Raw genomic sequence first — 27961 nt, 5'->3', positions numbered from 1 at the left:
GTGACTAACGATTTTATAGGAAGTAATAATCAATTGATGACGCGTTATTTCTAAAGATAGAGACAAGCATCCGTCGACGTGGTTATGTAATTTTATAAAAACAGTAATATCGTAAATAGAAGTATTATGAATAGGAGATAAACAATAATTTGCAAGATCGACATATTTTCGCTCGCGGAGATGCCAATGATGGCTATGGAAAGAAACCTCGACATGTTATACCTATCTACTAAGAGATAGATAGCTGGTTACCGTTAAAACTATTATAGTTGGTTATGTATTAGATAATAAATTTATGATTAATTAATCATTGTTAAGTATAATGGGACGTTAATTTTATTAGACATACCCACACGAATATATATCTGAAATCCTCATTTGAACATCTTTTAAATATTACAACTCTTAAATTAATAATAATATGCAGGGCCGTATCCAGAGTGTACATTCAAGACGCTCAAAAGAATTCAGGGCAGACTGAAAGCTGAATTTTTCCACATTTATCTCCATACCTACATATTATGCAATACATTCGTTCATATGTTTGCAATATTACATAAAAATTAACATGTTAATGCAATTTAACTTTAGATTACGATTAGCGTTAATTCTTCGTCCTGAACTGAAAACCTTGAGTTCTTTTATTAATTAATAGTTATTTGTACAAACAAAAATGACTACAAATGTTGTAATCGTCGGTTCTTCAGCTGATTAATTTAAAACTTTACTTGCGTATAGGTACTTAACAAAATCGACTCAGTGCAGCAGTTGCGTTAATGAGTGGGATATTGTAATAATTATATTACATATAATTCGAGGATTTCGTAATAAAGACCTTTCCCCTGTATGTGGTTTGGTCTGTTTCTGACCATAAACCGTATTATTCTGCCTATAAAATGAAATTAACGAAATGAGCTTCTGTTTCTTTAATTGCAACAAAAAAACGTAGAAATTATAAAAGTGACTTCTTAAAAAGGTAATTGTTCTTGATCTCAATATGTTTTTGCCGTTGCGGCGTTTTCCCTATCAAGGGGGGAAGACAAGGTGCATCAAGCAAAAACCTGTTCCACTTTTGCATCGCTTAATTACACTTACCGAGACCGCTAGCTATGAGACCAAATAAAAATAACTGCATCTCAAGTGCTGCTAAAAATAACTTAACAGGAAGCAACTCTTACGTATTGCAAACCATTTTCAACACACCTACAGTTAAACTAATAGTGAAGATCCTACTATAGGTACATAGGTTTATAACTACCACCGCACCTTTACAAGTCTTTTTCATTAACCTTTCCGACCTTTTCTAGTTTAACCTTCTGTTCTAAAACACAATATGAGAAGATTACAATTATATTGCTGTAAATCGATATAGAACAATATCTTTTCATTGGATAATTACGTGAAGTAGTTCTTCTTTTAATTTGAACTCCTGCCTCCCCCTTGGTCAGATAAACTCGGACAAAATTAAGTGTCCCAAATAAGTAAAAGAAATTAAAAAGTTGACATGATATTTTTAAAGCGATCCCCCCGCCCGTTCTCTTTAAATAAGATTTGCTGAAGTTTTGCTGGTTCGCCCTTTTTCGAGCTCATGTAATTAGGGGACGTCCTTTTGCGTCATAATTATTCATTCTTAATGAGTCTGCAGCAGTGGCGACTATTTAAGAGAAGTAGATGAAGAGCTTTTTCATCCCTTTTCCGGATAAATCGAGACTTATTTAAATAATATAAAAACCTAAGTCACGTATGTTGCAAGTGCACATGTGCTTTTTGTAAAACGTCAAATGAAGGAAGACCTTACTTAACAAAAACATCAGAAATAAAAAAAAATAATAATAGACTAACGATAAGTAACATTAACCCGCCAAGGAATGACATGGTTTCCGTAAGTTTTTCTCTATTTTTATTGATTTTTCTAGGCAATGTCCTTGTTTTTCATTCAATTCTCGACTATGTTCGTGATTCCATAACCTTATCTTCCCCTGCAGTATTAAATAAACTAAATTTTATTGAAGTTTCGGTAGGTAATTTGTAGGAGTTAGTTTATTTGATTAATCCTACCGTAGTAATTACTTTGTCTAAATTAAGTAGATATTGCACAATCGCTAGAGAGTATAAATAATCATCATTATCATCATCATCATCATAGGGTCATCAGTCCTAAAACTGGTTGGACACGCACTTTTACTCTTTCCCATCATGAGATAATTTTCGCATTTCCCTAAAACTAGAACATCCTATATCCCCAACTATTTGTGAAAACTAATCTAATGTAGTAATATTCGGATTAATCACTTTGACGATAACATTAGGTATAATTTAAATTAACGCTGGTAACATAAACATGGTGGCTTTACAGATTTTTAAAAATCGAATTCGGTGACTGTTCCAGGTTTTCCGGAAATATGATTAAAAAATTTCTTGACTAAATTTAGAAATGTTAAATTATTTTCACGACTACAAGATAACGTAAGTGAAAATAAATTATTACTTGTGTGTTAATTCAAGTTTTCATTTTTATTTATCAACTAAATAAAATATTAGTATCTTTAGTAATACGAAGTCACATCACATTTATAATGTACAATCATTTTACATCTATCTTATTCATTGGTTAACTTTTCCATTTCGTTATTTATTGCTAAAAGATATTGACCATTAATTTCGACCGGAACCTTCTTCTCTAAAAGATTTTTTAACTATTACTTCTTCATATTATTACTGTTAGTACTAAGTTCTTCTAACTCTTTATCTTTTTTAATTTTTTTTAAATTTTCTTCTCGCATTTTTAACTGACTGAATCAGACTTTCCTCACCAATTGTTAAATTTAATCTCAAAACAAGTGAAAAATTAATTTAGGTTTCAGATCCCTAAATAATAACAATTATGAAAATCAATTTTTCCAGTCTTTTGGTAAAATTTCCCTACTTTTTGAGAAAATTCAAAATTCGCTGACATTTCGAGGTTTTCCAGCACCTACCTAATATGACCCTCATGTTTAACAACATGTAGGTATTCTTTTATTCAATTACATGTTTCAATGTTTATCACATTGCTTTGTTAGATGTTGCTATTTTGAATACTACAATAGCCAATTCAAAAACAAAAGAATGGTTCGTTCTTTTTACAACCCATTGGTGTATCAAACAAAAAAAAAGAGATGAGCATTAACGTCGGGCAAAAGTGTTCAATGAAAGCGTTTATATGCCTATTAATTATTATAATTCAGTTACCTGGCGGTCCATAATACATACACGCATAATAATTATTTCTTTCTTTAAGGAGTCAGTCGACGTGGTAACTATTAATTACATGTGCGCTAGCTATTCGCGGTTACCTTTGGACGGTCAACAAACAATCAGGACAGAAGCGTTATTAAGCGTGAGTGGTTGGTAAATTCAAAATAACAATGTGTGATGTATAATAATGAGCGACGGCACAACCGCCACCGTGAGAACTATCTAATTGTTGTCGAATTTATTAACTTCATCACGACATAATTATTCGTCGATTTGTTTCTATAGTCTTTCTTTCTCCTTTATTCTCAGTGGCGGCGCATAATGTTTGATTATAAAGTATTCTGCGATCTGGTAAAAAATATAATAATCATCATCTTAAGGTCATCAGTCCTAAGACTGGTTACACACGCACCTCCACACACTAGAACATCCTTAACTATTTGCGAACAGTAATCTAATCTAGGTCTATACCCTTCCTAACTTCTGTTTCTGCCTCTAATATGTCTAAAAAAAAAAACTTTTGGGTGTTTCATTCCCACCAGCCAGTAATGCTGGTGGGCGGGCAGGTAGGTAGGGCGGAAGGCCCTCTTCAGCTTGCTTTCTGGAATTGTGGGTGGGTGGTGGTTCGGGTGAGAAAGATGAGACGGACGAAATGAAGACAGAAGAGAACGAAAGATTATCTGTGGAATATTACTGCCTCAGCATTTGCCTAGGTGATCCAAGGAAACCACAGTAAAACTTGGACCAAGGCAGACGGACTAGACCTTCATGCCTGAGAAGGTGTCCTACCAACCTATCTCGCCTATTTCTTATTAACTTCCATAGATTTCTCTGTTCTCCTATTCTTTCTAATACCTCTTCATTTCTAACTTTCTCTATCCAAAATATCCTCATCATTCGCCTGTAACACATCATTTCGAACGCTTCTAACCTATTCTTTTCCGCCGTACCCACTGTCCTTGTTTCGCACCCGAACAGCGCCGCGCTCCAAACATACTATTTAAAAATCCTTTTCTAATTTCTAAATTAACCGTTCGCGAGCATAGAAGTGACTTATTTTTATTGAAGGCGACATGACCCTGCGCTATCCTCTGCTTTTTATCCTTGCTAGTCATTCCAGTATTGACCTATCTGACTTCCTACTTAAAATCAGCCACTTCTTCTAATTTTTCGTCCCCTATCTTTATATTCGCTCTTTCATTACTGTTTTATTTTAACTTTAAACTTTGCTAATTATTGAACACCTCATTTTTTTTCTATACAAAGAATTAGTAATTCTTTTCACTACCTTTACATAATAATAAGGGACGCTTTTTGCTTTAGCACATCAGAACATTCACACATAAAAATCTAGGAAAAATAAATATTTATATTCTCAAACAGAAATAAATTAATTCGCTACTAGCTGAATATGTTGTAATAACTTCAAATTCTTACATTCGCATGTACTCGTGGCCAATCAATGGAGTAGTGACAAAAATCTTATCAGGAAAACAACTGCGAAGTCACTTTAACAATAAGTACAATGTCAATATTATTTTGATATGTTTCCAACTCACAATCATTGGTTTTTAATTTGTTATAAACAGTATTAAGACCAAACAAATATTTTTCTTCGTTTTTTTGCTTATAAAATGTAAACTAAAGGAGAAATCTCTTAATCGATATTAACGGAGAAAATCGAGAAAAACTGGAAAATTCAACGTGTTTTTCGAGATTCATATCTTCGTTGTAATTGTAGTTGTATAGAGCTGGGATTGCAGGAAATTGATGTAAATTATATCTGCTTATTACTTTATATGTGCGAAAATCAATCACTCTTGGATAAATAGCTTTTCCACAATACTGAAGTTTTTCAACGAGTTTCAATGGTCTTTGGATCATTCGATTTTATTTTTGTAAACAAATTCTAAAATTAGAAGAGTGAATCTACAATTGTATGATATCCATTTTTCATTTAAACGCAAAACTACAAATAATATTCTAATAATTTTTTTTATTCGAGGGTAGCTAATAACGGTAAAATTGTTTTTTGTAGTCAAATTTATCAAAAACGCGTGGAAATGCGTCTTTTTATTCGCTATACTTAGCACCTACTTACCGTTTTTCTCGATTTTCTCCATTAACAAAAAATCAATCGAATCGTTCGAGTCGCAATAAATTTATAATTTTTTCGTTCTCTACAATTTTTTTGTTAATGTCAAAAAGACAGCTCTTTTAGTTTACATTTTACAAGCAAAAAACCAAACAACATAAATTTTTTGATCCTGAATCTTGGAAACATGTCAAAATAATACTCGAGATTGTACCTACTTACAGTGATCCCGCAGTTAGTTTCCCGTGGTGAGATTTTTGTCTGGAAATTGATCTTTTTCTTCTTTATTCACTGGGTTGCTAGCCATTAAAACAAGGGGACGAGACGCAGAGATTGTTCATAATAAACAGTTTTGTTTATTTTACTGTGCAACTTGCTCTGTTTTGAGGCGGTCAAAAAGATAAAAAAATTAATAACATTAAAGACTAAACTCCATCAAAAAATAACGTATACAACATACTAAATACACATTATACATTTATTGTCACGAATGTTCTTATGGAAAATCCACCACGATCTCGATGAGGTTATTCGGCAATTTGCAGTTTTCAGCCATTTCTCGCTCGCCAGGTTCTTAACATACTGTTATACGTATAAGAAGCGTCTTGTCTCGATTTTATGTCGCGCGAATAAAACATACTACGTACACAGAAATCATCCTGGAGGTTCGTAATTATCATCATCATCATCATTATAACCATCATCAAGGAATCGTCAAGACGATGATGAACTTCCTCGACCGAACATAATTCATCCTTAATCCGAAACGACTAGAGGCTACTAATTACGTGTGTGGAAACTGTTTTATTAAAAGGAAATTTCGTCAGTCGAAAATTAAAATTTTCAATAGGGCATACAATTGAACACGAAACTTTCTATGCTCGTTCAAATAGGTATTATATCGTAAACCAAACTTTATTGAAGGTACGTTTAATGCAAATGATTAACGGCAATTAGCGATGTTGTTTTTGTGGTGATTTCTCCAGAAATGTTCGCATAATTTTAGTAGCTACATCTAATCAATACAGAAATAAAACCAATGGTTCATAGGAAGTTTCATAAAATGTGTTGGGGCCTAAGATGTTAAATAACAAAATTGAAAGTAAAAGTGTAATAAACAAAAAATTATCATATTTATTTTTTGCAAAAGGAAGACTGAGAATTTACTTATGCAGAGAAATTTGACTGTAACTTCTTTTAATTAATTAAATAAATAAATAAGTTTCATATTTCCTTTGCTTTAACTGTTTAGTTAGTTGTTGGAACGCCTGTTCATGTAAAATTATTTATTTATAGATACAGTCGAACTTCGATAACTCGAACTGCGATGTGACACATAAAAACTTCGAGTTATCAAAACTTCGAATTATCAAATAATACTTCTTTAATTAGTATTTCATTGTGAATGAACATTTATGTATTTATTTCAGTAAAAATTGGTTAAATATTACATAAGTGCCTTAATATCTATGCTTTTCAAAGGAATAACAAAACTTATGAAACAGTACTATCAACATATTTTTACATACATAGTAAGTATTTACTATTTTACTGTAAAAAAGTCAGTTATTTGTGACTGACGAACGGATTTCTTATTTTGGTTTTCGAAAAAAGTTTCAATTTCAATTAAACTATTATACAGGGCATCCGATGTATATTCACTGGCTTTTAAATAGGAACGCAAGACACTCAACGAATTTTCAAATTTTTGACCAACAGACAATGTTTTAAAAGTACGTTTAATGACACACGCAAACATGTCTTTAATATAATATATAAGTAACTAGTAAGACAAACAAGTGAACTTAGCAAGCGCAGAAACTGAACTGCCTGCATAAATACGTTAAAAAAGATAGGTTAAAATCAACCGTAATTACGGGATTCCCCCTGAAAATTCGACTTATCGAAGTTGGCGCAAAATATTTCGTTCGAGTTATCAAGATATTCGAGTAATCGAAGTTCGAGTAATCAAGACAAATTTACATGCATTTCCTACTTTTGACGCTATTGCCAACCAATTTGGTTCGACTTATCAAGATAATCGAGTTATCGAAGTTCGACTGTATACTAAGTTTTACCCGCGGTTTCGCTCGCGTTGATGTCCTAAATACGTGTCAAAGATCATATAAAATTAATTTTTTCTATCCCTTTAGAACATAATTTCTTTTTCGACAAAATATACCCTGCCATTTTCTGTACCCCTAACAATGTGCTTACAAAATTAAGTAGTTAACGCTTGAAATAGCAGAAAACCAACAAATAAACGATCGAATGAACGAACAAACAAACTCACATTCGCATTTATAATTTTACTTAGGAATTAGGATTACACAGAAACAGGGATTATGAGGATGAAGATGGTTTTTGATTTTATCCGATTCCATACACATCATCAAGTAATTAAGGCGTGTGCTTTCACTGATTGTGAGATTTACTTCTTAAAAAAGCGATTACACACTATCAGATTATTACATATATGTTATTATAAGCACACGAAAATCAAATAATCACGGTTCTCACGCAGCACAACGTGGACATACATACATATGTGTACGTAATAGTAATAACAAGGTAAGGTTCGTACTAAAACTGTAATTTCGTTAACAAGTACGTATACCTAGGTATATCTAATTATTTACCTCTCGCTTTTGCAACATACAATAAGCCGGGGTACTGTATTCGTCAGTCTTACTTTCTTAAAATTTCAAATTGCAAATCCTCTTTTACATAACAATCTCATTATTTTCGTTCACGCAAAAATTTATCCAGTTTATCACATTAAATTTACTACTTATCTAACAAATGAAATTAATTACTCTTACCACATACTTAATACTGGATACGTTCTTTACTAACTGCAATAATACGGTCTCGTTATTTTGTGCAAAAACACAATAACTGTTACTGTCTTTTAACGCCGATTCACAGCAAAGGAACGGACGTAACTAGAATGCCAGAAAACTGAATCGGAGTACATAAACGGCAGAATGTTCATCTCTTATCGTTTAAGGTAGTTGTTCCATGAAAAGCGTTTTCTTAGGATTCTTTTGCAATTTTGACAGAATAATTTAAGTTATTCTTCGCCTATATGTGCAGACTGAAATTATTGGACAATATAGTTTCAGAGATATTTAATTTCAAAGTTCGAGTTTTTGCGGCTCTTATACATTGTACTATGCAAGATACCGGCGAGGCTAACTAGAAATACAATGTTAACTTGGAATCCCTTCTTACAAATGTTTTAAAAAACTACAGAAAGATTAAACAACGTCTAATAACTTGTTTGAAAAAAGTTTGATTAATTATTACAACACAGTTTCTGAGATATTAATTAATAAATAACGAACAATTTATCGCACTCAAGTACTAGAAGGGATACACGAATGAAGAGCGGTACGGGATTGGCTGAGAATAGTGCAGTAACAGCAAAAAGTTTTAGGCTTAGGTATCACGGCTACTAACTGACTGTACGATACACTCTAGCATAAACTTTTTACTAGTAATGTCGTGAAACAACTTCCTTAAGGTAGAAGAAATCTAATACGGTCGAAAAGCATTAATGGTGGTCACGCAATATAGCAGTAGGATTTAAAGGGAAATTAAGGTATATTTGTGGACGACGAAGTTTATTTTTTACTGGATTTTAGGTGTCAAAACTTATCGACAATCATATAAAACTAATTGTTCTATCCTTCTTCTCGGGAATGGTATTTTTTCTGAATAAATGGTACCCTAATACCCTTGTTTGTACCCCTGACAATGTGTGTACAAAATTTTATGATGATCGGTCGAGTAGTAAAGACGTGAAATTGTAATGAACAAAACCACATTCTCATTTATCAAATTAGTTAGGATCAGTTGCATTATAAGGACACTTAAAAATGTCCCGTGCTTTACCATAAGTAAACGAATCTTAAAAGCTAATAAAGTTAAAAATGAGAAGTGATATAGGTACGAAATAAATAAAAGAATAAGATTAAATTTATTTAGATTATGCATTGTGAATTTTGCTTATAGAATATTTTAATAATTTTAGCTTGTGATAGCCTCACAGATTTCTTTGACGCTTTGATCGAAACAGTCTCATCGTCAGATACAATACTGATTTCAGTGACGTAGGTGCATTTTTAATTAAATTATTTTAAAAATAAGTTTAAGAACAGAGGACTCAAGAAGTCAATAAGAAATAGCCGAGATAGGTTGGTAGGACACCTTTTCAAGCACAAAGAGCTAGTGTCAGAGACATATTAGAGTAGAGGCACAAAAAAAAAGTTAAAAGAAATATAGCTAGACCTAGATTAGATTACTGTTCGCAAATAGTTAAGGATATGGGTTGTTCTAGTTTTAGGGAAATGCTAAAATTATCTAATGATAGGAAGGAGTTGGACAAGCACCAACCAGTCTTAGGACTGACGACCTTATGATGATGATGAAGTTTATTAAAAGCCATAAACTTCATCATCATCAGTAGAGTTTCGAATTTAAATCTCGGTGCTATATTTCTATAAATAAAACGAAAAAATTGACCACGACAACCGAGCGGCATGGCCTAGAGGTTTAGACCATTGCTTAGCATTCGGGAGGACGCCGGTTCGATTTCGGGTCCGTCTGTCTTGGTCCAAGTTTTTCTGTGGTTTTCGTGGATCACCTAGGCAAATGCCGAGGCAGTAATATTCCACAGATAATCTTTCATTCTCTCTTTTGTATTCATTTCGTCCGTCTCATCTTTCTCACCCAAACCACCATCCACCCATTCCTACGATTCCTGAAAGCAGGCTGAAGTGGGCCTTCCGCCCTACCTTCCGGCGTAGTCCGGAGGGACTGCCCGCCCACCAGCATTACTGGCTGGTGGGAATGAAACACCCAAAAGTTGACCACGACAGCAGTTATTCCATTCGCGTTGTCTTTCCTTAGCGTAACCTTAAGGTCCTAAGCAAGTAGAAAAAAGAACACGGACCGCCCATGTTTTAACCGAGCACTGTAAGTATGACCATTTTTAATTGAAATCCATTTTTGACCATTAATAAATTCTAGTTGTAAGAAAGGCATACTAATTAATAAATACCAAAAACGCGTTCTAACTAAAAACAGACGACTATAACATAACTATATTTTCACAACACAAAAAAGTTTCATGCTTAAAAGAAATTGTTCGTGAATGCTTTTAGTAAACAGGACAAAAAAATGGAAACAAAGAAAGGAATGAAAAGTTTTCTGAAAACCGTAATAATTACTCTTCCCCTTCTTTGTTGCTAGTGGTAGGCTTCGGTGGGTCAAAGACTAGAAATGAACCGGATGGTGATTTTACTATGTATAACCGAATACCCGGCATTATCTGTCATTATAAGAAGCGACAGAAATAGTAACAATTCGACCATAGCGATGCAGGTATTCTTGTTCTTGAGAAATGGTAAACACACGAACTATATAGCAAATACCGAATTATGTATGGTAATCAATAAATAATACAAATTGGGACAAGCGACATGTCCCAATACAATTTTTATTAAGTAGGTTTTTTGTTAGACTGATGATCATTTTTTCCTTATTCTCCCTGGGAGAATTAATGGGCATTGTCGTATTTCCGGCGCCATTATCCGGTGCCCTGCCGGATCCTAAAAAGGTATCGGATCCGGTGGGCACTGGATCCAAACAGGCAATACTACCTTACCCGATATGAAGTAAAATTTATAAATCTACAAGCATCTCATAGCACATAAGTAGTGGTTTGTTTAAGGCAAATTTATAAGATCTTATTTAATGATGCAAATATGTACAGATATAAAACATCAACAGTCAACCATGGATGTAGATAGATAATAATTGTAGAAGAAGCATTATTAGTCCGAGTGTTATGGAAACTGAAATGTAGAATCAATATTGGTCATGTATAATACGTATCCGTGTTCATTGCATTATTAGTAGTAATGAGATACGTTGCGTATACCTATTTCGAACGTAGACATTCGTTTACGCAATTAGAGGGACGGTTAGCAGCAGCCACGCCAATATCGTCGTAAAGGCACGCAGTTAGTTGATATAATGCGCAAAATGCATACAACATAACGAGATAATATTACGTGGTGTGTATTAAGAATATGCACGCAACTGCATTTACAAACGACTCCCAGATACAGTGGCGTAACCCTAAGGAAGGACTGAGGGGCTAATTTGACAGGATTTTATGTTTTCTCTTATAACAAAATAATAAATTATGCACCTAATAATGGCTATCAGGGGCGGAACAAGGGGGGTCCGCTCGATTGGCTGGGCCCCCAGTCAATTTCAGTCGATTCAGATAATAACCCAAGTTGAAAGTATGGTTCAAATAGTTCAAGCTCGTAAATGAGCAGCGGAACTCGATCTTTTCAGCTCATACACCCCCGCAGTATATAAATATTTGCAGTATTATGATGAGAGCACCCAGTCAAACTGTAACGTTGTTGCGCCCCTGATGATTATCATGGCTCTCTGGCCACTTTCAGAAACCAGCAAACGGAATTTATATAAGTAAAACGATAATTTAAATGTTGATAATGTATTTACTATATCCTTTTTATCCTTTGCTTAAAATGCGAAACACCAAAAAGGTTAAATCAAATTGAGTTGTTTGCAAAGCATTTGACTCTAACCCTAAAATCCTGGCAATACAAATTTGGTTTTTCATTAATTTCTATCACAGAACCGAACTTTTGCTATATATTTACTAATTGATGTCTGCGACTTAATATCGTTATTAAACTGACACCTCACTTATTTTAAGTAAACTACTTTAATTTAAAAACTCTAATTCTAAAACTCAACCTTTTAATATTTTCTTATTGTTTAAACTCGTCGAGGTCCTTCTGTAAATTACTTTTAATTTTTCTTCTTTTAGTTCTTCCCCCTGCCTCCGGCCATTTGTATTGCTCCACTATGACAGTGTCGGCCATCATTTTTTCCTAATTGTTGCAGTTGTCGGCCATCATTCTTTTTCAATTGTTGTCGCATTGTCACTGATGTCGGCCATTATGGTTTTTTAACAGATGTGTACTAACCAATTATTAAAATTTAAAGGAATTGTTTGTAAATAGGCATGCAACACATCGTACACTTCAGCATAAGAAATTGCTGATACTAACTTTCAGTTACGTAACACTATTTTGCCCTGTGCTAACAGCACTCAATTTTGTTTTTATATAATCAAGCTTTTGTTTAAACTAACGTTTATTTTGTTTGTGCTTGTATATATTTCGCAACTGATATTGTAATTCTATCTAACTTTCTTCTCATTTTTAACCCAACGTTGGAACCTTGTACTTGTGTATTTTTTCTTAATCCTTCCACTTTTAAATACTGTGTGCGCCCCTGTTCATATTACATATATACACTTAGATACTTATTTAAATTCGCAGCAAAGTCGACTGGGTATGTTCAAATATTAATTATTCATACGTTTGCAACTTGTTCCGTTTGTTGTCATTACCAATCGTAGACGCCGACGGTAACGGGTCGCGGGCGTCACCGACGTTAACAGTGGTGGCGTCGGTACACCACCTTGGATTCAATGGCTGCCACCAACATTTGCCCTTCTTTATAAAGTTTTCGTAGGCGGAATCCATATAAGGCGTCGCGGCGTCGATTAGAAACGACGCACACGGTGACGGTCCGACCAATGGAGACCGTCTTCGAACACGCCTCTCTCTCTACACAACAAACGACCCCTCTTAAACGAAGAACTAGGTGAAACTTAATTCGCAAGGCCATAATTCAGCCTTTGTCATAAGTATGTCTATATCCGCAATAGCGAGCTGTAATTGGCTCGCTTTGATATCGCTCTCTAATTAGACGGAGTGCACAGTTGTTAATTTTAGTACTAATAAATAAAATCAAAGCACTTGTCCTTCATGAACAAATGCAAATGCGCGCGCGAATGAACAGTTGACCGCGTTGATCGTTCTGCGATTGTCGGGACTCATGCGTCTCTTTCTATCTGTTTCAGACCCCGTTCGTTTCAAGCACCTTCGCGGATCTCTTAACCGCATCATTTTCGGACGACCCCAGCGCAGTACTACCTCCTGACGAGCTAGATCCATTCTCAGAAGTCAATCTTCCTTCACAACCTTCTTCGCCTGCAGCGCCGCTTCCCAGTTTTCAAGAAACTTATTCCGTACGTTATTCGACCCCTTATAAGATGGACGAGGACTGTTTTAATGTCACCTCCTACCATCAGGCCGCGACACATGTGGCCACCCCGCCTTCCCATCATTACGACTACCAACCTCAACATTATACAAGCACCCCCTATTATCCGCCTCCACCCACATGCAGCGGTTACGAAAACGTGATCTCATCCCATCAAGAGTCCTACTCCCTTCCACCTTTCCAATCCACCACGGCTGAGATGCAAGTCAGCACAGCTTTGAGTCCCAGACACAGAAGAGCCTCCCTTCCTCTCCAACGGTCTGAATCCACTAGCAGTAGCGAGAGTCCAAAATTGAGGCTGGTTGGACCTGGACCTTCGGCCTGTTCTTCAGCAGCAAGTTCTCCTGGTGGAGTTTCCGAAGCTCCGACGACAACTAAAGGCCCGACACCTCCTTCGCCATCCCAACTGTGTGCAGTATGTGGTGACACTGCCGCTTGTCAACATTATGGTGTTCGTACATGTGAGGGGTGTAAAGGTTTTTTCAAAAGAACGGTTCAGAAAGGTTCGAAGTACGTGTGCCTAGCGGATAAGGCGTGTCCCGTAGACAAAAGAAGAAGAAACAGGTGCCAGTTTTGTCGATTTCAAAAATGCTTAGCGGTCGGTATGGTCAAAGAAGTCGTTAGAACGGATTCACTCAAAGGTAGAAGAGGCAGACTCCCTTCTAAACCCAAATCTCCACAAGAATCACCACCGAGTCCGCCAGTGTCATTGATTACTGCCTTGGTCAGAGCCCATGTCGATACCACTCCCGATTTGGCTAATTTGGATTATTCCCAGTATTGTGAACCCAGTCCCATAGAACCTACAGTGTCAGAAGCTGAAAAGATTCAGCAATTCTATAATCTGTTGACCACCTCAGTGGACGTGATCCGAAACTTTGCCGAAAAGATACCGGGATATCAGGATCTGTGCAGGGAAGACAAGGACCTGCTATTTCAGTCGGCATCGTTGGAATTGTTTGTTCTACGTCTGGCGTATCGAACTCACGCCAATGACACCAAACTAACCTTCTGTAACGGTGTCGTACTACACAGGCAGCAGTGCCACAGGTCTTTCGGTGATTGGCTTAGCGCCATATTAGAATTTAGTAGCAGCCTTCATTCGATGGAAATCGACATCTCTGCTTTCGCCTGTCTCTGCGCTCTTACTATTATTACCGGTGAGTAACAGATCCAATTTAGAAATCATAATGCTCATATCCACCTTTAAAGGAATGTGTGGTACTCTGCACCTTACCCCTACACTCGTAACAGAGTTTTGCACTCGATTGTACTCATATTAATACTGCCAATATTATTCAATACGAACCTCTAAATTCACCAGAGTAAGGCAGAAATAGATAACGCAAATAAAATTAGTAATCCCGCAATGTAAGTTTCATTATAAGATACTTAACTGGCGATGAAAATGGGAGGTTCTCAATTTTTTAGGATTTCGTATAAAAATACGAAATCACTGTACGTATAGGATCATCATTTGTTGTTAAAAACTCTTTTCTCAAGAATGGCAAGTTGAAATTAATTAAAATACTAAGAGCTATCATCTAATTGTCCTATAAAAATTCAAATTTCTAGTAACCTAATGCAATAAAAAAAGTACCTTGAAATGTGAAACGTAAGACCATCTCACAAAACACGTAGAGGAAAAACGCCCGAAAATTATCTTTTTATCTATTATCTATTGTGCTCACCTTCTCCACATTTTATTTACATCCTATATTATTATAGGCAGCGGTATCAGGATGCTAATACATTCCCATCAGCAGCAATTTTACATATAAAGTCTCCATTCCCATTTCATCCTCTCTGCCTTACTTAAATGAAAATAGGGGCCTGTGCGGTTTTATGGGGATATACAAAGCACAAACTGTTGCACGTGATTATCAGGGGAGGCGAGAAGGCACGGTAGCATACGTAGTACCACCCTTGTGGAAAATTCCCGGATAAATACCCTTTTTTAAAAATTCTGTATTTCAAACCTATACATTGCTAAAAATAATTGCGAAGGGAGAGGGAGGGGGTCTCTCTATTTCGCTACTCATTAGGGCTTATAGCGTGTACTGCCAACCCTGCTAATTAAGGTAATCTATGTCATATCAAGTCAGTGTTAAGAAATCCTGTTGAAATACACAGATTATGTGGAAAAGAGACTGATAGCATTATAATACAAGCAAATAAAGTAATTGTTGTTAATTTTGTGGTGGTGTTTATAGGGAAAGTTCAAAGTTGAAAACTTGAAATAGGGACAAAACAGAAAATCGACCAAATGTAGTACCAAGTATAGTAACATAAAACACAAATGTCAAAAAATATGAAAAATGATGTTTAAGAAGTCTAAATTTCAGTAGGTTCGATTTCTTCTCTGGAGGGTGGGGGTTAATGATTCCTGCATTAGCATTATTTTTTACCTGTAATACTTCAGGTGCAACAGTATTTGTTTTGTATCAATAAGTACACTACAAATACTCAAACAGCTCATTTCTTATTTAACTGTTTAATTGAAAACCCAAGTGTAGAGTAGATTATGTACTGAACGTCGTATTTTATAGTGAAAAGATAAGACAAAAATGAAATAATCTACAGGGTTGGTTTTATTATCATTTATTACAGAACGTCACGGTTTGAAAGAACCGCACAAAGTGGAGCAGCTACAAATGAAGATAATTTCATCCCTTCGCGATCACGTGACCTACAATGCGGAAGCGCAGCGTAAGGCTCACTATTTCAGTCGCCTGCTAGGGAAACTACCGGAATTAAGGTCCCTGAGTGTGCAAGGACTTCAAAGGATTTTCTATCTAAAGCTCGAAGATCTCGTGCCGGCGCCGCCTCTCATCGAAAACATGTTCGTCGCAAGTTTACCATTTTAAGGTAAGAAGAAGAATAAATAATAACTAATAAAAAAATTAATTCGACGAATTCTATATTCGATAAATAATAACTAATTATTAATTAACTAATTAGATAATATTTTGAAATTTTGTTGTGATTATCCAGAAAGCTGTAATTTTGTTAAATACTACTACATATAATTAATGTGTTTTAAAAAAAATGAAAGATTTTCTATGTGTGAATATGTGTGTATCTGTGAGAGCGTATATAAGGTAAGGACGATACGTCATTACATGTGCCCCATTCTTTGAATCCTTAAAAGCCTTGGCATTTACGTTAAAGTACGATAATTAGGATATATATGTAGATTTTACTTTATATGTTTTTTACTATTTTTATACCTTGCCCAACATATCTGCGCATATGACTTACTATTTTCTATTAGACGGTATACATGGAGCCCCCAGCGTTAGGTGTAAGATTTATAATAATTCTTCTCATTTTCTTTTCGTTATTGAACCTAATTCAAGAAAAATTGTGATGTACATTTCTAGTTTTTATTCGTCTTAAGATACTTTTAAGGTACCTATTTGGTTTAGTTCGTAACTGTTAAGTAGCCGGTGCTTCAGGAAGGGAATCTGCTTCTCATCATCACATTTAGAGTTTCGGTACAAAGAAAAGATGATACAGTCGAACATGGATAAGCGAAAACTTGATATGTGAGAAAACTCTATAAGCGACAAAAATAGTCAGGTCCCGTCACTTTTAGCCCCGAAAACCTCTATGAGTGACAGTGTAAGTATACCTCTTTTAGAGAGAGTTATTTTTCACTTCTATACCTCTGTAAGTGACAATTTCCTACTCTAGACCTCCGGTAAGCGAGACAATTTACAATTATTAGACATCTGCAGCACACTTATGCGCTTGTTCCTACCTGCTCATGGTACTTATCCTCAACATTTGGTTTCAGTTGATAACAATCGTTGGAGAAAGTACGTTTGACGTAAAAGGATAGTCAGAAAAAAATCACTGATTTCTTTAAATAAATAAAATAAGTACCTATTTATAGCCAAATGTATTACCTATTTCTCAACACTCTAGCGCCATGTTTATGTTCGATTTTTATGAGAAAACTCTATGAGTGAGAATAATATTCGGACCTCTTCAATTCTCGCTTACCCAGGTTCGACTGTATTACATACGTAGGTTATTTATATGTTTCACTGCCATCGAAAGTTACCATGGGACATTGTGGCAATTGCATGAAAACATCAAATTAAATGACTTAAAAAAAAACAGAAAATATCGTATCTGTAAATAATGTGCCAAATACCCAATATCCTACTCCATACAACGGCAAACTATTTTTAAACGAATGAGTTTTTATGAGTTATCAGTTGATAGGTAGTTCCATTTTTTTTTTTAAGAACAAGGAACAAAAACATTGAGTGGTGATGAGAAGCAAAAAGCATTTTCCTTATCAACAATGGAAAATAATAAGATTAACCGGTATATGTATCTGTATATGGAGTGGCGAAAATTTTTGTTTAAGATCGTCCTTTCTGAAAGGAACAATCATTCCGAATTCGTCCATACTAAGTTCAATAAATAAAATTATCCTGTTAAGGATTATTACACATAAATAATAATAATAATAATAAGTAAGTAAGTACAATGTATTGGTTTTACGTGTGTTTACGTTTTGAGTTATCTCCTTACAATTTTTTTATACTTTAGGCGAACGCCATAATTGGGATTATTCCTAAAACTCATTGTGATCCTAGATACCTTATAATACCGTACTAAAAATGTACATACTATATATGATAAAGAAAATGATGATTATAAGAAAACTATAAAAAAAAAGATGAATTAATGTTACCACTAGACGAAAAATAATTACGAAAATGATAATAATAATAATAAAAAAGTGTGGCAGAAATTATAATTGATAAAAGCTAGTCATGGCACTGTATATATTTTTAATCAAATTAAATATTTGTTTACAAATCTCTTAATATATAAATGGAATAATAATATATATATTTTTAATACGACATTTTTTATTTTACGTACAATTCGAAAGTTACCAAAATGTTACCTTTAACGAAATACATATTAATTTTGACACTTTATTTGTTTACTTTACGTAAACCGTTTTTGTTGGACCCCAGCACTATATTCAATACAATTATTATTATTATTGTATTGTTAATATACCTACCTACACGGTTATGTATTACCTGTAGACATTTGCAACAGTGCAAAACACTGCGCTGATTGCTAGTTAAGCACCTAAAGTTTTACTATGCACCCTTAAAATAAGCGATTCACTGTCCCTTTATAATAAAAGAATATATAAATAACTGCGACATATTAACGTCACTACTTCAATGGTTGTTGAAAATTTGATCGTTTCAAACTCTTATCAATTTCTTTTGAAATTATTCAAAGCCTCTTTATGTGGAGTTATCAATAAAAATAATTAGGTNATTACTTCTAATATAATCATTCCTTTGCATAATATTTCAACCATTAAATACTTTCTGGGTTACGAAAATATTAATATAAATAATTTTCATTATCCATTACCTTTGTAATGAGTAATAAACAAATTACTTTACTACTGCTTATGTATATGTAGTAAGTTATGTAAAAATTTACATTAACCATTGCTTTTGTATTGAATAATGGAAATATTTTCCATTAATTTTTACACTTACAATGAGTAATGTAAACATCATACGCTATCCATTACTTATATGTAATGAGTGGATGAAACTTTTTCCAATAACCATTACCTTTGTAATGGGTAATGTAAAAAATTTACGTTAACGACTGTTTTATGTTTTAAAATAGTGGTTGTTTTGTAAGCTTCTTACATAACTCACTACAAAGGCGATGGTTAATGGAAAATATTTCCATTACTCATTACAAAAGAAAAGATTAATGTAAATTTTTAACATTACTAATTACAGAAGTAAATTAATGAAAAACAATTTCATTACAAAAGTAATTGTTGATGGAAAATATTTCTATTACTCATAAACAAAGTAATTGATAATGTAAATTATTTACATTACACATTATAAAATGTTTAATGTAAATGTTTTACATAACTCGTTACACAAGGAATGGTTAAGGTAAATTTTTGCATTTCCTTTTACAAAAGAAATCGATAATGGAAAATATTTCCGTTACTCATTACAAAAATAATAGTTAATGGAAAATATTTCCATTACTTATTACAAAAGAAATCGATAATGGAAAATATTTCCATTACTTATTACAAAAGAAATCGATAATGGAAAATATTTCCATTACTTATTACAAAAGAAATCGATAATGGAAATTATTTCCATTACTTATTGCAAATGTAATTGTTGATGGAAAATATTTATATTACTCATGAACAAAGCAACAGCCAATGTAAATTATTTGCATTATAAAAGAAATGGCTAATGGAAAGTATTTCCATTACTCATTTCAAAAGTACTGCATTATTAGCAACCCTGCTTCCCGTTTAAAGAAAATCAGAATACAATTTGTTTCGTATTACGAGGAAAGTCGACTTATTGTTTAACAGTTGTAATGACCTACATGACGAGGCCCTTCTTAACTATATTAAAATCATTATTACATATATGAAGCTCATTGAAGAATGTGAATTATTATTATTTGAAGATCTTATCTTCGAAAAATAAGTAACACTTCAACAGATTACAAAAAAAATTTTTCCCATTTCAAATTATTTTTTAATTAATAAATTCGATAAATAAATTGAGTAAGGAATAATTATTGATATTAGGTGGACTATGTCTACTAAAAAAGTTAGTGCCATTTCACTTCAGTTTTACTTTCGAAAATCAAAATTGCCTTTGAATGAAACATGGGACTGAATTATAGTTACCTGAATGGGGTTAATATTAGGCATTATAATAGTTGAAGTACTACTATTACTATTAATACTATTACTGTTACTACTACAAAAAAATGTTAACAAGTACATGTGCACTTGCTTTTTTCATACACCGTCCTTTGTAGTTGTCTAATATAAAGATAAATTAATTACCTGTAGATGTGCAGCTTTTTCATTTGAACTTTTTTTAAAATTAAACTAGAAAGATTTGCTGTAAAAGTTCATAGATATTGTATACTTACAATGTTGGGAAAAACTACTTTTGATATTCAAAGTTTCATTTGTAAAGTTTGATGTCTAGAAAAGAAATGCTTTTTATATGTCGCTACAGTAGATGCACTTAACTTCCGGTCGATCAGTTACAGACGGTTTTTGATAATTATGAATATTTTTTAACAAAATTATCGAGAGGCTTCAGGGGGTCTAAACTTTATTATATGCAAAAACAAAAGATGAATACCGTTGGTAATAAATAAAAAATTCAGTTGTATTTTGAACTTTTTTATGATTGCAGTAATGTCTCAAACTATGGTAGAGGTAGTTTAGAATCGCATGGACTTTGACCTTGGGTTGCACTTGTTTGTGCAGTTACATCAAGGCATTGTTTTCGTAATACACATTATGAATGCAATAAAGCTCATGAGGTTTTGAAATACCTATCATAGTAGGTATCTAATAAAATAATACATAATTCGTTTAATTCTGTTTTTCCCGATCTTTTAGCCTTAACTGAAAATTCAATTTCATTATTCTCCTTATTGATTAAACATCAATAATCGAAAATTATTCAAAAACACCTTTTACGAGTTTATAAATATTTTTAGGTTGATAGTTAATTATTTCTTCTTTTACTTATCGTTATTAGATACTGGAATTATAAATTAAATGCATATAAAATCGAAAGTCAGTTTTCAACACCACAGATATTCTAAGATTCTAATGCTAATTTTCATCAGATCAATATTTATGCCGATTTTCGAGACTTTCTGTTTCTCATAAACGCACTGCATTTTTTAGCACGATTTTTTTATACACATTTTTCGAAAACTATCGATTGTGAAATCGATAATTAAAATAATATTTCCACCTTAAAATATTCAATTGCAATAATTTTTTAATTTTATCAATTCATAAGTAAATAATTTCTCATACCCCCTTATTCTCTCTCCGAAACCACTATCTAGATTCGTATTTAACAGTAAAATAACGAATATCATCCACTGATCTCTCTATCAAAGACTTCGGTTGTCGAGACTAAATAAAAAGTTATTAATGTAATTACTTGTTGTCTCTATAACTTTTACAACCCGGTGCTATATGACGTAATATCAATGTCCCCCCTTTTGTGTACCTGTTCACCAACAATTTTTGCCGTCAATTGTTTTTATTAAATGTATTTGTGTTCAACCAAGCCATTATTATAATTAAAATGTTTTTAGACAAATGCATGAATTTGTCATAATAAACGCAACACAAGCGTAATTGTAACATTATTATAGTCAGTAACTATTATTCATATAAGTATATCATTATTATTATTATTATTATATTTTAAATAAACTTGCCATGTAAAGCCAGTTTTTGTTGAAAGAGTTTATATATGTATATGAATTTATAGGTTGTTTTCATTTTTTTTGTAAGTATTTAGTTTATTGTAGTTTAATTTTTATTCGTAGATTTAAGATTTGATAAATGCCCCCGTTTTTTCTTTTTTGATTTGAGATTTTATAATATACGTATTTGTATCCATTATACAAAATGTTTCGTTTAGTTAAGCTTTAATCGAAATACTCATTTGTTTTAATTTTAATCCGAACCTGCCTTTGAATCGCTACTACTTTGCTGTAGTTCTTTCGCTTAGATTTTAACTTTATTTCCGCAAAGTGTGTATGTTAACTGTAATACTTTGATTTCTGCAATAAAATGTCCGAAAATATTCTGCGTTTTCTTTCTCACCTCAACATTAAATTAATAATTAACATAAATCATTATAAACTTAAAGAAAATCACCCAAAATATACATAAAATATTCATTGTGCCACAATATGATTATCACATTCACTTGAGGAAGCCATTTTGTGATCAAGCGTACATTGTAGACATTTTAATTTGCAAGTAATTAGCCATAAAACAAATTTTTTAATGATGCGCAATCCATAAAATTAATGAATGATGATGAAACAATTTTGGAATTTACTTATCTTCAAAAAAAAAACCGTATCGTTAAGTATCAAACTTCAAAAAATATTAAGACATGGTAGATTCGTAGATTTTTCCTATTGTCATTGAATTTCAAAATTAAGTATGTTTTACGAAGTCAAATTTTATTTTATGTTGTTTTTTGTCACTACTAGTGTACACTTAATCCGAGTTACCTTTTTCCAATAAATAATTTTGTACTTATTTGATTTTGAATCACATAATTTATGAATTCACCAAATCAGATTATTCGTAATTGAATTGAATGTGTTTATAAATAAAAAAACTTACCCTTACTCTTACTAGAAGTCTGCCTCTGCTCCGCACTTTTTCACGTTTCAGTCTGTAACATTAATTAATAAATTACCAATCTCACTTGGGCGAAAATACAATTAAAGTCCAAACCAAGAAAAAATAAAATAAATAGAAAACCATAACCCAAGAAAATTTTGTGGACTTGTGTTCCCACTTAGGTAATTTTTGTTTGTGCGAATTCTGAGCGTTATTTTTAAGCACGCACCTAATTTCCAAAAAGAGACTTAAATATATTGCAAAAAAGGAAATTTACACATAGTGTAAATATCGTAGTTACGTTAAATAAATAAAATCTATTGAACTATGGACTGTTTTCCTTTAAGTACAAACCATTTTACTTAATTTGAATTAAAAAATGGTTTTGAGTATTTAACTGCTACAAATATTGTAAACGTACTTTAAAAATTAAAGTACATTGTTTATCATAATATTTTGCTCTAATATATTCGTTGTACTTACCTTATAAATTAACAAAATAGGCATTTATTATTTAAAATCATTTACTTTACTTTCACCCATATTACTATTGTAGTGCCATCTACAGAAATTTGATGTTGTAGGTGGAACCACTATTTAAAACAAAACCAGAGAGCTTATGTTAACCCAAAGATCTTTAAAACTTCCTGTAGGCTCTAACCATCTGTGGTAGGGTCATCAGTCATAGAATGTCTATATTACATTTATTTTTTTTGTCTATGATCATAGATAAGCTAATCATAGATAGTTGTTGTTGTTTTTACTAACTCAACTAATTTGAGGTTAGTTCTATTAGTTCATTAGTTGTTATATTCATATGCTATTTACTTAACCATTTATTTAATAAATAATAAAATGGTTATCAACATTAACCTGGATAAAGCTGCTGGGGAATTGGAAGTACAAGAACTAGAGGTAAATACATAGATTGATAGTAGGGTAGTTACACTAACAATAGAAAGTCGTTTTTAGGCCCCAAATGGTGTAGCTTCTCCTCATGTCTACGAAAGATTACTTGCAATTTATTTATGCCAAAATGATTTGTAAGTTAAGAATTGCTAAAAATATTCAAATTCCTTGTTAATGTATTTACTTTACTTTAGATGTAACGCAAAGTTTCTTTGGAAGAGAATACCGGCAAGTGTAAAGACAGCTGCGCCCGAATTGGCTAGTATTTGGGCTGTAGGTCAGCAAATGTGGAAACGAGACTTTCCTGCAATTTACAATGCATTAAATTCTGTTACATGGAGTGAAAATGTTGCTGACATCATGAGAGAGGTTCAAGGTAATGAGTATTTTTAATGGTGGATGCTTTTAATATAAAGTCCTGTTTAGACAATGATTGGTTGTTCAACGACAGTTTACATGGTCTTTTATTTTTGATCTGGAGAATGATGATCTGAATATGTCTTTGAACAAGCTTCTAATTGTCGAAAATAAAGAGTCAAGATCCTTTTATTGTAATTTACAACATTGTTATCCATCATCTGATGAAGCCACAGTTTTGGAAAACTATTGCTGTGAATTACATCAAAAGGTATTTTAAATTTCATATGTTCTTGTCATCAAATTAATTAGTAGCTGTTTTTACTAACTAGGGGCTACATTATTACAGAGATTACTCGTTTGAGGGCAGTGGATTTAATAACAAGGGCTTATTCCTCAATTTCTCTGGATGCAGTGGCCCATATGACTGGACTTACGTCTGATGTTGCAAATAAAGCTTGTTCGGAAAAAGGATGGCAAATTGAGGCTGATACAAATATAGTTCATCCTGTACGTTCGAGTACTGTTATTATTGGACAAAATTCAAGTGAGGATCAACTTTACAGACTCACAGACTTTGTCTCATTTTTGGAAAATTAATCTTTCCTTAATTACAGTTATTCAATAAGTTTGTTTTATAATAAATAGTTGTATTATTTATTTACAGTTATAATTACTAAAGTTTAAGTAAAATAAATTTAAATGTAATAGAATTTCAATTTTTCTTCATTATACTAATTTGAACATTCAGCTTATTTTTGTAATTTTTTTAAATAGAAGTATAATAAAAAGTTAATATTCATATGACAGGAATTTTACTTCTTTAATACTGAAGAGTTTATTTTTTAATATTAATATGTGTTGTAAAGCCAGTTATGTATTTTTATTTTAATATAGTTTTAAGCTGATAAGATTACATTAGCATCAGTTAATGGAAGAATTCTGTTCCTGACTTCTATGAATTTCTTATAGAGGTATTTTGTGTTCTCTCTGATTGTCAAGTCAACATAACCTTGTAAATGTTGTTATTGTGCATGACGAGTTCTTTTACAAATTTTTATGTTTTTTAGTGTTTTAACATAATTGATTAGTATATATCGTTTCCTATAGGATTAAGACTGAAAATGGTATAACTGTTATACTTCCAATAACTGTGTAATTTATTTTATAATAATATTTTAGCATGGAAGATTGAAAGTTCGTACAACCGAAGAGCAAAGGCTCTTGAAAGAAAAGGAACAACAAAAGAAATTAACTGCTTATCAAACAGGAATGAAACAGATATTATCCACACGTAATCCCACAAGTTATGATCCAAAAAGTTTTGCTATATCTGCACAATTACTAGTTGTAAACCCTGATATTTACACCCTATGGAATTATAGAAAAGAAGTGATCCTTTTAGAGCTAGATAAAAGGTGATTTTCTTAGCAACATTACTATTTTAAGTAACGTACATCAATGTTTCAGTAAATCAGAATGTAAAGATACTATTATTGATAATGGAATTTGTGATGAAAAATCACAAGAAAGCTTAGACGTTACAAAAGGGTTAATTAAATTTCTGGAAAATGAAATTAGATTGACTGAACAGTGTCTACTGGCTAATCCAAAGTCCTATGGGTCTTGGCATCACAGATATTGGATTATGGAGCATCATCCAGAACCTAATTGGCAAAATGAATTTGAGCTTTGTACCAAGTATTTAACTATGGATGATAGGAATTGTAAAAGGTAATATTACTATTTTTCATGGTGTATATTAACTTTTCTGTCTACAGTTCATTGCTGGGACTATAGAAGACTCATACTGAATAAAATTGGAATGTCTTTGGAAGATGAAATTAAATTTTCAACTGAAAGAATTAATGTAAACTTTTCAAACTATTCCTCTTGGCACTATCGTAGCACATTAAGGAAGTTAGACAAAGACAGTTTGGAATCAGAAATAAATTTAATAATGAACGCTATTTTTACTGATCCTGCTGATAGCAGTGCATGGTTTTATTTGCGTTGGGTTTTGAGTAATCCAGAAATGACTGAAGGACATAGAAAGCAATTAAGCCAAACTTTAGATCAACTTCTCGAATTGGAACCAGATAGTAAATGTAAGGATTTATTAATACTTTTTCTTATTGCAAAAGAGTACGGGACCCGTTTTGCAGGGCATGATGAACCTCAAGTAATTATTAATATTAATTTTTACTGTTTTAGGGTGCCTTTTAGCAAAGTGTTGGATTAATGGAATTAAAAAAGGGGAGAACATGAATGAGGATCAAATAGAAGAACTCACTGAAAATTATAAAAAACTTTTGATATTGGACCCTTTAAGAAAAGGCTTCTACAGTCATTATTTAAATGCTTTAGAGAGTAAAAAACTGAACAATGCATAAATTATTTACATTTTTGTAATACGTATCTATTTTGTAAACAATTAGGGCACTAAATTTTTGGAACACTAGTATATTATAGTACATTACAATATATAAAATCAGCCTTAAATGTACTAATATAAAAAATAAGTGTTATAAAACATTATTGATAAAGTAAACCTATTTAACGTTCTGTACTTTCTGTTTTATTTTTTCTTCGTCAATTTCAACCTGAAATGTAATTAGTAAAGTTTAAATACATAATAGATACCATTTTTTTTACTTATTTGGGAAATGTAATCTAAAATATTTTTTTGAGAGCTCTGTACCGAGAGAAAGAGTGGTGAGACCCGAGATTAGAAATATTTAAAAAGTATATTGTACTTATTACTGGGAGACCAAAAAGGGGTAGAAGATTAAAATAGAAAAGTAGTTGTATGAAAGAACTCTGATTTATGATCTAATATGCATGGCAAAAAATGTGGTGATTTACTTACAGGGTGGCCTAAAAAGTACGCAATATGCTCATCGTGCCCAAATTATTGTTTAATCTAAAAATTTTTCAAACAAAACTAGCATCCAAATTTAATTTAATATACAGAGTGTTCGAAAATAGAAAAAGAAAGGTTTCGTTTAAATGACAGCACAGTTAAATATGGGTCCAATCAAAGAAAGTTGTGCAAAATGCCATAAGCATAAAATTCCCCCCTATAAACTGATTATGATTAATAATAATAGTTTACAAATAATAACAAAACGAATAAATGAAATAAAAAAAACAAACGAGTTAAAAAAAATTGAAATATAATTGATGAATTATGTCGTTATGTCATGTTTTCTTAGAGACTCGCTTACTCCTTGTTATATCTGGTCACTATAAAAACACTCTCACCCCCGCTTAAGGAAAACATTTTTTTATAGGGGTCGTCTGTAAAATACATCACTCAGAATTTCACCTGTTTAAACCCATCTCTCCTCCTTCAGTCACACATTCAGCAACCCCCTACCAAATTACAAAAACTAGTCCACCTCCCACCCCCTATAAACGATTTCTTGTTATTAAAATCAATGAGAATAACTTTCTACCGTAACGAAAAATTTTAGGAACTGCTAAGTTAAGAAAAACATTAAAATAAAATTAATGCAACTACGATTGTCACATTTCCTTAGACCCTCCTTTCTCCAATGTCATATCTCGTTACGTTAAGTAATATCCCTCTCTACTCCTTATTTGTGAACGTATTTTATGAACGACCCAAAGCTCTTTTTGTGTTTTTTTATTGTTTCTAATATCCTAATCAAGTATAATTTATTATTAAGGATGTTTGGAAGGTATGTCAAAATGCTACGAGACAAATAAAAATTTAGAAGAACGTTCCTCATTCAATTCTAAAACTCCTGTAAAAATTACAAATCGATTCACTAAACCGTTAAAAAGTTATTGAAATTTTAAAAAATTGTAATTTTACACGTCATTTTATGGAGATTCGTTAACCGAACAGATTAAATTTATTTTTATTAACAGAAAAAAAGCTACCAGAAATTTCAAACTTTTATAATAAGTAACTT

The 27961-nt window shown here is 32.5% G+C and overlaps 3 protein-coding genes across 3 annotated transcripts in view; all 3 read left to right on the top strand.

The window, feature by feature from the left end:
* Window positions 1-16459, top strand: part of LOC108735137 (probable nuclear hormone receptor HR38) — a 57140-nt gene extending 40681 nt beyond the window's left edge. The window contains exons 4-5 of the mRNA XM_018466971.1: window positions 13314-14676; window positions 16127-16459. Of these exons, the coding sequence (XP_018322473.1) occupies window positions 13314-14676; window positions 16127-16383 (1620 nt within the window). The 3' untranslated portion in view covers window positions 16384-16459. The remainder of the gene's footprint in view (window positions 1-13313; window positions 14677-16126) is intronic.
* A 7029-nt stretch (window positions 16460-23488) lies between these two features.
* Window positions 23489-24691, top strand: LOC108735139 (COP9 signalosome complex subunit 8). The gene is made up of 4 exons (XM_018466973.2): window positions 23489-23669; window positions 23727-23797; window positions 23858-24039; window positions 24370-24691. Exons 1-4 carry the CDS (start codon window positions 23610-23612, stop codon window positions 24618-24620), a joined length of 564 nt encoding a protein of 187 aa, XP_018322475.1. The 5' UTR covers window positions 23489-23609; the 3' UTR covers window positions 24621-24691.
* Window positions 24692-25012: 321 nt separating this feature from the next.
* Window positions 25013-26589, top strand: LOC108735138 (geranylgeranyl transferase type-2 subunit alpha). The gene is made up of 5 exons (XM_025979975.1): window positions 25013-25147; window positions 25203-25438; window positions 25491-25747; window positions 25802-26128; window positions 26235-26589. The coding sequence occupies exons 1-5, from the start codon at window positions 25145-25147 to the stop codon at window positions 26411-26413; spliced, it is 1002 nt and encodes a 333-aa protein (XP_025835760.1). The 5' UTR covers window positions 25013-25144; the 3' UTR covers window positions 26414-26589.
* Window positions 26590-27961: the final 1372 nt, after the last annotated feature.

The sequence above is a fragment of the Agrilus planipennis genome, unplaced genomic scaffold (genome assembly GCF_000699045.2).
Source record: "Agrilus planipennis isolate EAB-ADULT unplaced genomic scaffold, Apla_2.0 scaffold115, whole genome shotgun sequence".
Lineage (NCBI taxonomy): Eukaryota > Metazoa > Arthropoda > Insecta > Coleoptera > Buprestidae > Agrilus > Agrilus planipennis.
This window is presented reverse-complemented; position numbering and strand designations above follow the sequence as displayed.